The following is a 15,876-nucleotide window of genomic DNA, read 5'->3' as shown; positions in this document are numbered from 1 at the left end:
TTCTTTAGATTAGTGTTTCTTGATCATGGAGCAATGGTGAGATATAGCTCTCAAAACTCCCTATGTTGCTTCTTCCCAAGTCTGTACCCATGCCACCAGGAGAAGTGTTAAAGTGCATGAAAGGGAGGAGATTTTCTATTTGGCACAAAAGGAGGAAGGTAATGGCTGGGAGAGACAGGAACAGCCAGGTGAGGGATGTCATTTTTATTTCATCCACAATGTGGGGTGAGGTGGTTGACTGAGCATGGCAGGAATTGTCAAAATCATTCAGATTGTGTCCAGTACATTTCTTCCAAATATATCATTGATCTTTAGCATAGGTTCCATGGGTTATTTGTTTTTAATTATAATTTTTAGGGATAGTTTGAAATGAAACAGGAAATGTCAATGACATTTCCTGTTTCGTTTCATTTTGAAGATGCAGCCACTTCCAGCATTTAAAAAAAATAAATAAAAGCGACTGGGCCCCCGTCTCTCTTGCCCACCAGTCAGTCCAAGGCCTGTACCATTTTCTGCCATACAACATAATGGTGCCGGCCTTGGTTGACCATTTTGAAAATCTGGAGCTGCAGGGCCAGGAGCAACTGGGGAGCACGCCTGCCCCTAGAAAACCACCGATGGGGTAATGATTAGGTTGGAGAGATGGGGAGAGGTCAGAGGAGTCCTGAGGGCCAAAAGAGGCCTTTCTTTAATTGGCTTGCGTGGTTAGGTAGAGGGGAGACCTTCCATTTTTCATTTTGTGTGTGGGGTTTTTTTTGTTTTTTTTTAATTTAATTTTAGATAAAACAAAATGCAATAAAGAAAAAGAGGAAAAACAACAAAAAAAAAAAAGAACATTTTTCAAGTGCACACCCTTAGTAGTTTTGGTTAACATCAAAGTTTTGCAGGAATTAATCTGCAATGTTGATCTAGAACTCTGTGTGTGTGTATAGGGACATCCAAATCCTGGTGTTGCACTGAGCCCAAACATTTCTTAAGAAAATAAAAGTTGCTATACTGGGTCAGAATAAGGTCCATTGAGCCCTGTCTCTAACAGTGGCCATGCAGGTCACAAGATCCCATAAAGTAGATCTATTTCCTTTAATGCCTTTCTTTAGTTTACCTGGCTAATAATATTTTGTGGACTTTCTCTAGGAACTTGCCACAACCCTTTTAAACTCTGCTATAGGCTGGTCATCTTGACGACATCTTCTGCTAACAGATTCCACAGCATGATTGTGCACTGGGTGAAAAAGTTATTAATTTGTCTAGCAGTTTGACTGCAAGACAGTTGGTGTAGCCAAAAAAGCAAACACAATGTTAGGCATTTTATTTGAAATGAATAGAAAACAAAACTGGAAATATTATAATGTACTGATGTATGGTGCAACTGCATCCTGAATATTGTGTGCAGTTCTGATTGCCAGGTCTCAAAAAAGATACAGCAGAACCAGAAAACATACAGAGGGGCAATAAAATAGGAAGTTTAAGATTAAATCAGGTAGGGCTTTTCAGCTTGGAGGAGAGGTGACTAAGAGGGAATTTGAGAGGTTTATAAAATTGCTTGGTGTGGAATAAGTACATGGAGAATAGCAGTAGACTTCTGCTAAATTCAGATTTTTATAGGCTCATCTTTTTGTTGTTGTTGCAGTTGGGCTCAACAAAGCATTGCATTTGAATTTTTCTAGGTCCTATGAATATTGCGTAACATTCATGTCTTACCACTTTAGGCAATTATTAAAGAGCAACTGCAGGAGACCAAAGGAATGTGTGAATATGCTGTTTATGTACAAGGTAAGCTTATAGGAGGACCAAGTAAAGTACCATTATTGTGTTTGTGTGTAAATTCAATTATATGCAGCTCAGCAAAAAGACCTAGCCCTATTTAAAAATCAAATTGGCCACAGGTGAAAGGTAGTGCTGTTTCCAAAAAGCTGAAAAATCATAAAATGGAAAAAAAATACACTTGTGTTTTGGGAGTTCATCAGATTGTACAACATTATCAAAAATTTCTACTTGTTCTTGAATTCTTGGAATCTGTACATATTCTGATGTTGTTTGCCTATTACAAACCTCTTGTAATCTTTAATCAGCTGCCACCCCAGGTTATGTTACATATAGTTTTTGTGCCCTTAGTGTAAACCGTTGTGATGGCACCCGCTTAACGACGGCATAGAAAAGATTTTAAATAAATAAATAAAGTAAATAAATTCTAAAGTGATCAGTGCTGGCAGTTCATTAGTAACTGTAGACTGTAGCACACCCAGCGACCATATGCATGTGATTATCCAACTATTATCCAAAGCTATCTTATTTTCTAAAGTTAGGCAGATTTTCGTTTTTTATGTGAAGTGAATTAATTTCTTATAGATAGAAATTATTTAGTGTTGAGATAACAGGTTCCTTGCTTTTTGGTCATGATTGCTTTATGTCATGTTTTCTAGCATTGATATTCCGCTTGGAAGGGAAAATTCAAGAATCTCTAGAACTTTTCCAGACTTGCGCAATTCTCAGTCCTCAGAATGCTGACAATCTAAAGCAGGTGGCAAGGTCCTTGTGAGTATTACTCCTGCTGCTCCCCCGTGGTTTCTCAGTGGCTAACACTTTGTTTATATAAGTACAGTCATGAGGAACATGCAGAATAATTTATTCCTTCTCTCTCAATGTCGCACATCCTCTATGTCTTTGAAGGGAAGCAGGTTCACTAGTCATAAGAGTGGGTCATGCAGCATGAAGCACAATTAATTTTCCAAGGCTCAATGGTAAAGAGAGAGAGTCTTTTCTGCACACACATGTGACTTCTTGGACTGCAGCAGCCCCACAATTGCTCTTCGTTTTCTTTCTCCGCTGACCTAGTCAAATATATCTGCAGTATGCTCCACAACTGCTTCAGCATTTTTTTCGTTTTGGCTTGGCTTCAGCCAAAAAGTTTTTATTATTACGGGTCAATTTTAAATCCCCGGCACACGCAAATACCGAGAGGCTGGGGTGCAGAACTTACTGCTGCTCGTGAGAGCAGGTAAGTTTTAAAACCAAAAAATTTAGGTGGGTTAGGGGTCGGGGCGGAGAGGTGAAAAGTTAGGAAGGATAGTTAGAGGGATAGGGAAGGTCCCTCCCAGTTCGCTCCTTTATTAGAGTGGACAGGGAAGGAACGGGGGAAGGCCCGATCACGTCGCTGCGCACTTTATCTTCCCGCCCCTTTGCACGCGCGAGTGGGCATCTGTGCATATACACACGTGCCAATATAAAATCATGTGTACATGGGTATCTGATTTTATAACATGCGCATGTCGCCGCATGCATGTTATAAAAGTGGCTCATCCATGTGCGCACACCAGGAACGACACGCACATGGACGCCTGCGCATTTTTAGAAAAATGTACCTTTATTTTTTTCCACTTTGTATTCTTCTTACTATTCTAGTTATGTTTTTAGTTGTTTATTAAGATGAGGGTTTTATGACTTGGGAGTTTCCTCCTACTCCTTTAGGATTTATGCTCAATTGGAGCTGGCCTTTGTTGGACTATGGCATCATAATCCTTCATTCACAAATACCAGGATTTTCCCCTTGTTTATCTCTCTCTCACTTTACTGCAGTCAGGGGCCTTAAATCCAGCTAGTAGTTGACACTGTGGCATAATGACCAGGATTTCCTACACCAGGGGCTGCAAACACTGCCACCGAAGAATCCCTATCCAGTATGGAGAGAGAAGACATAACAAGAATTGAACTCAGGTCCTATGCATGGCAGTGTGTAGCACTCCCACTGAGCTACCAGGCCAACCCAACTTTTCAGTAGTTTTATTACTTTCTTCAACGTTCTTCTGAATCAAGACACCCTGACCCCCCACTGATTTTTTTCAATCAGGAAAAGACACATCAAGCAAGTATCCAATTAGTTCAGTTTTCTTCTCTTGGGCTTCTTTTTTTCTCTTAAGAGAGAACTTTTTCCTCCATTGATTTATTACTCTCTCACTATATCAGAGAAGGAGATTGTCTTCAAATTCTGTCACAAGTGCACATGAAGGACATCCATCACCAACCATCATAAATTAACATAAGACTTGCCATACTGGGTCAGTTCAAGAGTCCATCAAATCCCATAATCTGTTTCCAACAGTGGCCAAGCTAGATCACAAGCACCTGCCCCAGGATCCCAAACTGAAGAGTAGTAAATCACCTAGACTAGATGGTATGCACCCCAGGGTTCTGAAGGAACTAGAAAATGAAATTTCAGATCTGTTAGTTCAAATTTGTAACCTATTATAAAAATCATCCATTGTACCTGAAGACTAGAGGGTGGCCAATGTACCCCAGTGTTTAAAGAGTACTTGTAAAATTCTGCTTGCCACATCTCAAAAAAGAAATAGTTGCATTAAAGAAGGTACAGAGAAAGGTAACCACAATGATAAAGGGGATGGAATGGCTCCCCTATGAGGAAAGGCTAAAGAGGTTAGGGCTGTTCAGCTTGGAGAAGATTCAGCTGAGGGGGAATATGATGGAGGTCTATAAAATCATGAGAGGTCTAGAATGGGTAAATGTGAATCGGTTATTTACTCTTTCGGATAATAGAAGGACTAAGGGGCATTCCATGAAGTTAGCAAGTAGCACATTAAATTCTTTTTCACTCGATGCACAATTAAGCTCTGGAATTTTTGCCAGAGAATGTGATTAGGCCAATTAGTGTTGCTGGGTTTAAAAAAGGTTTGGATAAGTTCTTGATGGAGAAGTCCATTCACTGCTATTAATCAAGTTGTCTTAAAGTTGTCACTGCGATTCCTGGCTTTAGAAGCACGGGATCTACTTAATGTTTTGGCTACTCCAGTTTCTAACATGGCGTGAATCGCCATGTTAGAAACTGGAGATCAATGATTCCGGCGTCCCGGAACTGAATGAAAATAATCTACCGGTGACACAGTGATTTGTTATCTTTATTCCCCTTGAAAAAGACTCGTTGAGAGTCGAAACATGGACCATGTCGGGGTTGAATAACTGAAGGATTTTCCATATCTGTCTGACCACTTTGTGGCTAAGTATTATTTTTTGATGAACATCTGTGGGTCACCAGCCGGTTGAAAGATTCAAATTTAGTTGCTTTAATATTATGCACTTTAATGGTTTATAAATTTATTAATAATAAAAAATGCTTTTTGGAGTGTGGGGGGGTAGACATGAGACAATAGATGATTAAAAACCTTTTTAAGCTCACAGGCTGATTACTGCCTGCGGCCCATTGCGGGCGAGAGACAGCGGATTAAGATATTCTCTGTGAGCAAAAGCCTATGATATTGTCTCTAGTCTAGTTTTTGATATATGGTATTGGTAAATAGTCTAAACACTATTTCCCTCTCTAGAGTGTTACACTTTGTTGTGTGAGTAGTGAATTACTTAAAGACTGTCATGTAAATTTGTGTTATTTTGACCAATATAAAGTTTGCAGAATTTTCAGTTTTTGTGCACAGAATTCCCCCAGTAGTACAAATTGATCTATCCTATCATTTGTACTCTGGTTATCCTCCTTCTACCAGGTCTCTGCCAATTATATCTACCTCTTCATCCAGTGCTATCCACTCTAACTCTCCTATCTTATTCTTTAGACTTCTAGCATATGTAAATAGACATTTCACAGTATGTTTCTTGTTTGTATTAACAACCTGCTCGTCAGTTGACAGGAGTAATTTGGAATCTTTCTGCACTTTACTTAATGGCACCTGATCCACTTTGGCATTTATTGCAACCTCTCTACTGGGATGCCCTGTTTTCCCTGTTCTCTTAGTATCCTTCAAAGAAACGTCATTCCGAACCATACACTTCTGAGTGACAGTAGGCTCTTCCCCATCATCTAGTTTAAAAGCACTATCTCCTTTTTTAAAGGTTAGTGCTAGCAGCCTGGTTCCATTCTGGTTAAGGTGGAGCCCATCCCCAAAACAAAGCCCAGTTCCTCACAAATCTAAAACCCTCTTCGCCACCAGTGTCTCATCCACACATTGAGCTGGGAGATAATCACGCATGTGGCACGCAGTGCAAAAGAATAGAAAGTCACGGCTATAAAATACTGCCACAAAAAACGAATGACTGCAAAAACAGCTTATTTCACAAATAAAATCCCTGGCAGTTTTCTCTTGAGAAATGTTAAATATACCTTACTTAGGCTGCACAGTCACGATTAAAAAAAATGTTCTTTTAAAACAAACCTTATTTGAGCTATACGGCTGCGATGGAAAATCTTTTTTTATTAAAAAAAACAAAAACCCTTTTAACCATAATTAATCACCACGAGTAATCACATGTAAATGCTCTCAACATAAACCATAATTTTGACTAATGGAAATCACACCATAATTTTTAAGGAAATTAGATTTATTCAGCCTTACTCATGCTGCATTCGTGAATAAAGGTTCACTCGTGTTGGCGTCTCTGCGTCACCAAACCGGAAGTGTTAGTTTAAACCCCGTGTGCTTGGATGTAAGATCTTTTATAAAAAATTGTTTTAAAAAAAGTTTTTTTAAAAGAATATTTTATATTGACCCTTTCCTTTTTGGTGATTTTTAAAAAACATATAATCATTTTAAAAAAATATCTAGATATTTGAGCTACCTAGAGTAGGAGAAAGGTCGCTGTTTGGATAGAGTAGTTAATTACAAACCTTTGACTGATTGCAGCCATGTATATCTTAGTATCATCTATTTTTTAATCAAAAACTTATAAAAATAAATAAATAAAAATAAACAATATATAATTGATTGGTTCCATCGTACCACCATAAAAAATAAATGCAGCAATATTTAAAAGTTGAATGTGAAAACGCCATAACGCAATTTGATAAATGAGCCTGTAAATTTGTACCTGAGGCAGCAGAGGGTAAAGTGACTTGCCCAAGGTCACAAGTTGCTCCTTTGTGCAAACTGAAGAAGGAAACATCGTTCTTGATTCTGAATTGAGCAAGCAAAACTGTCTCAGATTCTTCTTTTTTTTTTTTTTTCCTGAGAGAACTGTTTGGTTTTGTAGGTTTCTGCTGGGGAAGCATAAAGCTGCAATAGAAGTTTATAATGAAGCAGCAAGACTCAACCAGAAGGACTGGGTAAGTAGTCTTTGTTTAAAGTGACCTTCAGTTAATAACTCCTCTGACTGCAATAACATGCAAACCACAGGGTTATTCTTTGAGGAGCTGAGAAAGAAAGAAGCATCCTAAGTATTTTAGTACATTTTACTGCTTAGAATTGAATACATAAAAAATAAATACATAAATAAAATGGCATTTTTTTTTCAATACCAGCCAGCTAAGGGTATTTAAAGCTATTTAAAAAATATACGATCGCGTACTTTTGTTCGCGCACAAAAGTACGCTGGATTTTATAAGATACGCGCGTAGCCGCGTGTATCTTATAAAATCCGGGGTCGGCGCGCGCAAGGGGGTGCACATTTGTGCAACCTGCGCGCGCCGAGCCCAGCGCGCGCTGCCTGTTCCCTCCAAGGCCGCTCCGATTTCGGAGCGGCCTCGGAGGGAACTTTCCTTCACCTTCCCCTCCCTTCCCCTACCTTTGTCGGCAAAGTTACGCCTGCCGGCCGGCAGCCCCACTCCATCCTCCAGTCCTGGGGGCTGGTCCAGAGGCCTCGACCACGCCCCCAGGCCCGCCCCCGAAATGCCGCGTCGTTTCGGGAATGCCCCCCGGACACGCCCCCTCCCGCCCCTTTTCGAAAGCCCTGGGACTTACGCGCGTCCCGGGGCTTTACGCGTGCCGGCGGCCTATGCAAAATAGGCGCGCCGGCACGCGAGCCTTTTAAAATCCGCCCCTAAGTGAATACAAACTGGATGATATAGAAAAGGCACACATAGACACCCGAGACATCTTATTGGTGGAGATTTGCCGTTAAGCAGAACTGCCTGCAAAATCTAGCACTGAATTTTCTGCCTGCAACAAGGGGTGTGGCTCACAGGACTTCGATGTGTGCATGATCTGCATCCCTCCTTCTCCTAGAGTGTAGCACTCTACAGTACCTAAAAACAGTATTTAGAATTTGTTGCAAAAACGATTTCCAATTTAAGAAAGCACTGAAAACAATTTAAAGGAGCTGTATTTTCTTCCTCTGTGAGCTGCTGTTTCCAATGGAGAGAGCCAGTGGGAACTAGCCAGAAGTGTAGCCCCTGTCCCAATCTGGTCCTGGGCACAGGAACTCACAGGGAGGTTTAAGGCCTAGCGCAAGACCCATGATCTCCTGGGATTCCTGTACAGGGTGAAAAAAAGATTTAACTGTTCAAGGCCTTTATGGTTTTTACTCACTGAAGCTCTTCTACTCATCTTCCTAGACCAGGTACACCCCACAAGACTCCAGGACTGTCGTTCAAAAATAATTCTTTGATGGCAAATAAAACAGAGTCCAACAATTAACGAGACACTAATTGCTAGTGCACCAAACAACACAAAGTCCAAATCAGCAAAAAAAAAACTCTCAGCCACTTTCAGCAGCAGTACATGACCTCCCAAACAAAGATCAGCTCTTAGGACAGGAACCCTCCTCCCTTTGGGCCTTTCTTTACAGCAGTGTTATAATGCCATGAAGGAAGCTGTCTTTATTTTTTTTTTTTCCTCTCAGCAGTTTCTCTGGCTCTGGAGAGCTTCTTGCTTACTCCTCTTCAACCAGGAGCTCTTTTTTCCAAAACTCCCACTAGGAGAAAAATGCAACGACAGTATTAAGTGTCAGTAAAAGTAACTATTCTGTGGATCTGTTAAGAGAGAGAAGATCCTGAGGTACTAAGAGATGCAATCAGAGACCAAGAAAATGTAGTAGAAAGATACGGAAATAGTCCCAATTGTATTGGATGCCATGGGCCTGATTAAAAGGAACTTCCAAGCACAAATTAATATGTTACCTATACATATTATACACTATGAACTCCAGAAAGAAGCTCTTTGGCACAATGCAAGTATTAAGATCCTTGGCATTAAATTTGAGAAATTAAGAACATTCCCAACTTACTCTGGCTTGTAAGTGAGGCTATTCTTGTCCAGGTGTGTGCAAAACAAACCCATTTATTTATTTATTGCTTATACTATAACCCTGGGCAATGAACACAATAACATACACAATAAAACAATTGATAACATTCAGCAAAAAAACACAACAAAAGCACAATGGTCACACACACACACAATACTTTTTTAGAAACGCTGCCCCTTTGAGATGGCTATAGTTGAAACTGTATTGGACTACTTCAGTAAATGAGAGCAGTGACAACATTCATTTGACTAGTAATGAAAATATACCACTCAGTATTTGAGTTCTAGCAACAATAAGATTTTTTTTCACATATATTTTTATCATGAGACCTGCTGAGAAGTTGTTTCATGAATAAAGAAATGAGAAAGCTTGCTCAGCTAGTGGAACTGGTCTATTTTCTCAGTGAAGGGATCCTTGGTTATTGGCCAAGGATTGTAAGACTTGTTCCTTCAAAACAGGTCTGTTATGCTGGGAAGAGCTCAATGAGGGCAGAACCCTTGCACATTTCAGCTTTTTCCCATTCAGATCTATTCGCTATTCATTTCTGTTGTTTAGAATTGGTGAATGGTGAAGGCTAAACATGACATGCTCAGTTTTCTTTCTCTTTCATATACAGGAGATTTGCCATAACCTTGGGGTTTGCTATTTGTACTTAAAGGACTTCAACAAGGTAATTTGGTAATCTTTTAAAAATGAAAATGAGCTTTCACAGTTTTTCTTAAGATTCTCTGATGTGCATCAGAGAGTGTGTGTGTATATATGTGTGTGTGTGTGTGTGTGTGTGTGTATAAATGTGTCTTTAAAAAAAGTAATAAAAGAGAAATATATAAACCTACACGTGGGCACACACAGCAGCACTACTTAACCTTGGTCATACATTTGTTCTTTGGTGCACTGGGGAGAGGGAAGAAATGGGTGTTTCTTCTCCACAAAATTCTGCATCTTTAGAACTCATCCAGTTTAATAACTGGCCATAGGTCAAGGTTAGAACAAAGATGTCACTCTCTAAGCCTTCAGCCCTTTTGTCATGTATAGTTCTGCATTTTCCTGAAATCCCAAGCTTTTCAGTATTTTAGTATCTATCTTTTCTGTCTGCACCCAGCAAAATTCCTGCAAGGTATTTTAGGGTTGTTACAGTTGCTCTGTGCTGGTTACCCCCCTGCCTTCTCTTTAGGGTTATAACTGCCATGCCACTTCTTCTACAATAGGATTAAACTCTTCTTTCAGTCATACTAAAGCCTATCAGAATTTACAAGGATATTTTCTTTTCATAAGGGGTTTTAGAAGCAAATTTGCTTTGTGTATTGTTGCTGTTCTCGGTGAAAGCCAATATCCACACCAGTTGAATTGTTTCCAACTTGCTGAATTTATTTGGCATTATGGCAAGATGTTAAAACTCTGACATTCCTTGACACTCAAAGCAGATGTTAATTAATTAGTTTTTGACTCAGATATTATGAAGTTTTACTATCCCATTCATGATCTCAACTTTATAATAAATCTGCGCAACGTACCAGGTATAACAGAACTGTCCAAGAGTCAATTCACATTATTGACTCCCTTTCAATCGTCTTAGTCCTCACATGAAATATTTTCAGCAGAGATTTTTCCCACTTGGAATTTCTCATAATGTTGTGCATTATCCCCTTTTGGAGCAGTTGGAAGCACTACCAGATTGCTGGGTTAGTAAACACAACTGCCATTTCACTGATAACATCAGCTGCAGCTTCCTCATTCTCCTTCTTTTTACTATCTTAACATCTCCGTAGGAACATGCCCAGTTCCCTTAGGGTGGACAAATTTGTTTTCTGTTTGGAATAACTATATTATACCAAAAGGGTTAGTAACAATGAGTTACATGTGCATATTATCCCAATGCTTTAAAAAAATGTCTTTAATATAATATTGAATGCTTTATCTGGAGGCCTTGAGCAGAGGAAGTTGAACAAAACAGTAAGAGAGAGAATTAATGTATCAATGTCATGGAAAAGAATTTATTACATAGTTAAGTTTCTCAGTCGACAAGCATGCATGAATTAGCCATTATGTGTGGAGTACATCATCAGATGGCACCGACACAGACCCAGCTGTTAGAGCTCACAAAGACTTTACTGAGCATTAATGGTAATTTCCACATGTGCAAGCTGCAGCATGAGCTCTTTAGTCTTTCTTCAACTGAGCTATGCATGGACTTAACCCAGTCTTTCTTTTGAATTTTTTTCAAGCTTTTCGTGGCCTAGTTCCCCTATCTGCCTCATTATCCAAGGCCAAAAAGCCTGTGGTAAGCAAGTTTAAGACCTGCAATCTGTGGGTGCTGAATGTTCATCAAAGATATACATTCCATCTACTTCTGATGCTTGAGCCTGGACAGAAATGCCTCCAAATGCTATAACTGGGGTTATATGTCCCCTAGGTTACAGTAGTACTGCGCCTGGAAGATGAAGGCCCTAAGGAGGGCACCGGTGGATAAGAGCTCCAGCCTCAGTGCAAGGCCAAGCCATTGAACTGCTCTTCATCGGAGCAATACATTATTAGGTTCCTGGCACAAGATATCAAGGCGAGAAGTGTCCTCCTTTTCATCCCACAAGCACGTGAAGGCTCCTTCCCACTATGGCTCTAACATTTGGATCTGCCTTAGGTCAGGGATAGAGAATGGAACTGGAGGAGACAGAGAAAAATGCCAAAATGGCAGGGGTACCTCTTTCAGAACTATCCCCACTTGGAGCCAAAGAGATGATTGATTCTGTCAGTACAGGGCTGTCCTGGAGCAGACCCCACTTTGACACCAAGGTGGAACATAATCTCATTAGCACAGGTGCCATCTCTCTTTATTGTGTGCAAGATCCCCATGACACTAAGCAATCTGTTTTACCTGGACTGGGGCCAGCCAGGGCACTGTTCATGGCATTGGCATGGAGCTCGCATTCCAAGGCACAGTCAGTACATTCAGCGCAGCAGGTCGCAGCACCATCAGTTATGTTAGACATACACACCGAAGCACTCTGCTCTAAGAGTCCCGCAGTAGATGTCATGTTTCTGAAAAAGCTATTGGCACTTTCTATAGTGTGGACTAGTTTATGGGAATTGTTGATGCAACCAGTGTGGAGCATTTCAGAGCCAGCTATCATTACAGCAGAAGTGGCTATGGCAATCCAGAGTAATGATGAGCTGATCTGGATTTAACTCTAGCTTAGAAGGTTCCCCTATCTAGTGAGAGCCCAGTTATTGGAGCTAGTGAAGAATATTTTGGCTTCCTTAAGCTTGAAGGCAGTTGAGGGAGACTAGAGCCTCAAGATCAAGGAAATTTTCCTACATAGCAGGGCTGCTGCAAGTTCCACAATGGTGCAAGCTTTGCTGCAAGAGCTTCCAGTGTTGGGAGTAAATCCTCACAATGAGGTGGCGAATTCTCCTCTTCCATGGAAGTCCCTTCACAAATCAAAGGGTAGGCTTTGTTCACTCTTGAGTTTTTCCCGGATGTTTCCACTAGGGACAAGCAGGGGACTCCTCCTCAGTCCTGCCTTCATTATCTGGGTAGTGGCCAAGTGTTCCCCATGGACAGGAGATGAGGAGGACTCCACGGGGATTCCATCCGATCCCTTCCAGACTTGCTGCAGCATACCTCCCCTCCAGAGGATCTTTGCTACTCCAAGTTCTTAGATAATCTGACAAAGTTTCTGTCAGAAAGGGAACTGAAAACAGACATCTTCATGCTCCTTCAGTTTCTTGAACCAGTGTATTCTATGGCTATCCTTCTTCACAAACTTCTACAGGACCTACAGATGAGGATGTGACAAATGCCTTCATTGTGCTTTCCAATGCAATATAAAATGCGGGCTGCCCTGGGATTTGGGATGATCCCATTGCTGCACCACTCCGTGGTTCTAGATTCAGCATTGAAGCATGTTAAGCACACTTGTGATCATTCCATGCAGAATGCCCAGATTGCGTTTTACCAGTTCTGCATGGTGCAGTATTGCATGAATGTGTCCAGATGCTAAAATCCTTGATGGTCTCATCAGACCTAGAACAGGAAGTCTTCCATGGAGTAGCGGAAGACGTGGAAGAACATGAGAAGCACCTTATCCGTTCTGTATATAGAGCTTTTGATACTGCAGGCTGGACTTTGGTGGCTTCCTAAGAGGCCCAAAGACTCACATGGTTGTGGGCAAGGGAACTTCGAGTTGATGTGTGTGATCATTTCACAGATGTTCCTTGTATGTGGACAACCTTTTCAGTGAAAAAGTTCCAGAGATGGTGACTGATTAAGGAGGAAACAGTAACTTTAGGAAAGCAGATCTGCACAGCATTTTCATCCAGTAGTCCAATCTCTACTTGATGGGTAGTCTCTGCTTTGCAACTTTCATCTTAAGACTCCCCATGCTTTATGGCTAATTCATACCTGCTTGTAGATGGAGAAAGCAAGCTTACTTACCTGTAAATATGGTTCTCTGTAGATATCAGGATGAATTAGTCTTTCTTGATACCCATCTGCTAAAGCTTAAGCTCTGGAAAAGACTGAGGGACTCCTGAGGCACTGTGCGCATACACACAGGAACTCCTGAACATACTCAGGAAAGCTGGGTCCATATTGGTGCTGATATAATGGCTAATTCATCCTGGTGTCTACGAAGAGCACTGTTTACAGATAAGCAGACTTACCTTCTCCTTTTTGTCCTGGCACACTTGATGCCGTATTTTGGAACTTCATTATATTATCTCTAGCCCCTTGTAAACCAGGACAGGTTATTTGTTGTCTAAGTAGCCTTGGCAGTAGGGTAGATTTCCACGGCTCTCTATTGAATTTGTTTTCCAGGCGAAGGAGCAGTTGAACTCTGCCCTACAACTGAACCGACATGACCTGACCTTCATGATGCTTGGCAAGATTCACCTGTTGGAGAAGGACACGGACAAGGCCATCGAGGTGTACAAAAAAGCCGTGGAGTAAGGAGACTTACTGACATCGCTAGTGCTTAGGGTAGTGAGAAACACATATACATTAAAATGTGAATGAGGACAGAGCTCTTCTAATGGTTCAAAAGAACAAAGTACAGATGGAAAGCCATTATGAACAGGTCTCTAAATCCACCAAGAGGTTCCATTAACATTATAAGACAATAGGAATCCAATGTTAAGAGGTGAGCTAGGGAAGAACTGGAAACATTAAAACTGGGATTATAGTCATTCATGTATCATTCCAAGTCAAAACAATGCATATTACAGATATAGACAAATAAGCTATATGAAGCACTCTTTCCTCATATACAGTGAAAGTAACCAAAGCACATCTGATGCCCAACAGAGGACATGTTTATCGCTGGCAGGGGAGAAAGGAGAACCTTGATGGGTAGGAAGCATGGCATCAGGTCTTGAGAGCCTGAGTTTGGGGGTGCTGTGAAAGTAAAATCTCTAGTTCTGGGTTGATGGAAAACTAAGGGTTGCTCCTACTGTTGCTGGGGGAGAAAGAAATATTACTTAAAGCCTTATAAGCAGCAGCTGAATTTTAAAAAGGGAAATAGAGGTATACTATGTTTCCTTTATGCTGTTTAGAAATGTCTCCCATTCCTGCTGTAGGGATGCTTTGAAAATGTTTTCCTATGAAGCTATTATTACTGCACTGTGAACACTGATCAGATTTGTAAAAACTATCCAAGAGTATTGAAATGCTAGAATGTATGCCAAAAGTCAAAAGGTATGTGAAGGAAGGGTCTGCCTTAAGTTTCATTCTTGCCTTATGGGCTCAATTTATAAGAAATCACATGACTTATAAGAAATCAATCCTATTAACATATTTGAGGTAAAATTATAATGCCAACCAATTAGGAAAATGTTATGCAAACAAACTGGCTCATTGATTTCTAAATTGGAGGTGTGACCTACTTAATCTATTGTGTCAACAATGTTTTCTAAGACTACTAGCAAGACAATTTAGAAGCAATCTCACACTCTCCTGGGATATCCCATGCTGTATTTATTTAATTTAATTTAATTATTTGATTTATATTCTGCTTTTTGGCACTTTAAAGCAGATTACATTCAGGTACTATAGGTATTTCCCTATCCCCAGATCTAAATACTTTCTTTAAGCTTCCGGTATTTAGTGTTTGTTACAGTCCACAACACTGCATTGTACTATTAGAAACCTCTGCTGTTAGGAAACTGTAAAACAACATTTTACATTTCAGATTCTCACCAGAAAACACAGAGCTGCTAACAACCCTGGGATTACTCTACTTACAGGTAAGTAAAAGATTCCTAAAATAAAGTTGCTGCTTCAGTGTACGTATACTGAAATTAGACAAAAGAAAACTCACTGACGTTGCTGTTAACAAACCTCTCTGAGTCAGCTAGATTAGATAAAAATTATGTGTAATATCACATATTGAAAAATGAAAACTGGTTATAATTTAACCACAAGAAGAGAAGCAGTCCCTAAAGGAAAAAAGAAACATTGGACATATGGTTACCTTATGTTGACTTTTTGCCAACACGAACCAAAAGTATGGTTTTAAATGCTTACTGATATTACAGTTGGTTGAATGCTCAAATTTACCTCATTTATCTAGTTAACTATTGTAGGGATAGGAGGATGGGGGAGGGTCTGCTGGTATTGTTGGGTGTTAAATGTTGAATCTTTGCTCTACAATTTTGTGCATGCCTGGTGAGCCAGGTATTGATTGTAGTTTTTATTTGAAAAAAATTTAATAAACAGATTTAAAGATAATTTAACTGCTTACTTAAGCTACTGTTCTTTCTCTTCATAGTTATAATTACAGCTTCAATCAGACCATTCTCTAACTGCTCCCTTTATGCTTTACTTTTACATTATTGAATATAAGTTCTAATACATTTTACTAATCAGAGGACGTGAGGCAATATTTCTCTATCTAGTGTAAACAA

At 40.1% G+C, this 15,876-nt stretch overlaps 1 protein-coding gene across 3 annotated transcripts in view; it reads left to right on the top strand.

The window, feature by feature from the left end:
• BBS4 (Bardet-Biedl syndrome 4) overlaps window positions 1–15,876 on the top strand; it is a 48,929-nt gene that overhangs the window by 16,835 nt on the left and 16,218 nt on the right. For all 3 annotated transcript variants that reach the window (XM_029575808.1, XM_029575810.1, XM_029575809.1), the window contains exons 4-9: window positions 1,710–1,773; window positions 2,424–2,535; window positions 6,988–7,060; window positions 9,596–9,649; window positions 13,793–13,920; window positions 15,162–15,216. In XM_029575808.1, the coding sequence (XP_029431668.1) occupies window positions 1,710–1,773; window positions 2,424–2,535; window positions 6,988–7,060; window positions 9,596–9,649; window positions 13,793–13,920; window positions 15,162–15,216 (486 nt within the window). The remainder of the gene's footprint in view (window positions 1–1,709; window positions 1,774–2,423; window positions 2,536–6,987; window positions 7,061–9,595; window positions 9,650–13,792; window positions 13,921–15,161; window positions 15,217–15,876) is intronic.

The sequence above is a fragment of the Rhinatrema bivittatum genome, chromosome 13, assembly GCF_901001135.1.
Source record: "Rhinatrema bivittatum chromosome 13, aRhiBiv1.1, whole genome shotgun sequence".
Classification (NCBI taxonomy): Eukaryota; Metazoa; Chordata; class Amphibia; order Gymnophiona; family Rhinatrematidae; genus Rhinatrema; species Rhinatrema bivittatum.
Note: the sequence above shows the minus strand (reverse complement) of the source record. Positions and strands in the feature narration are given on the sequence as shown.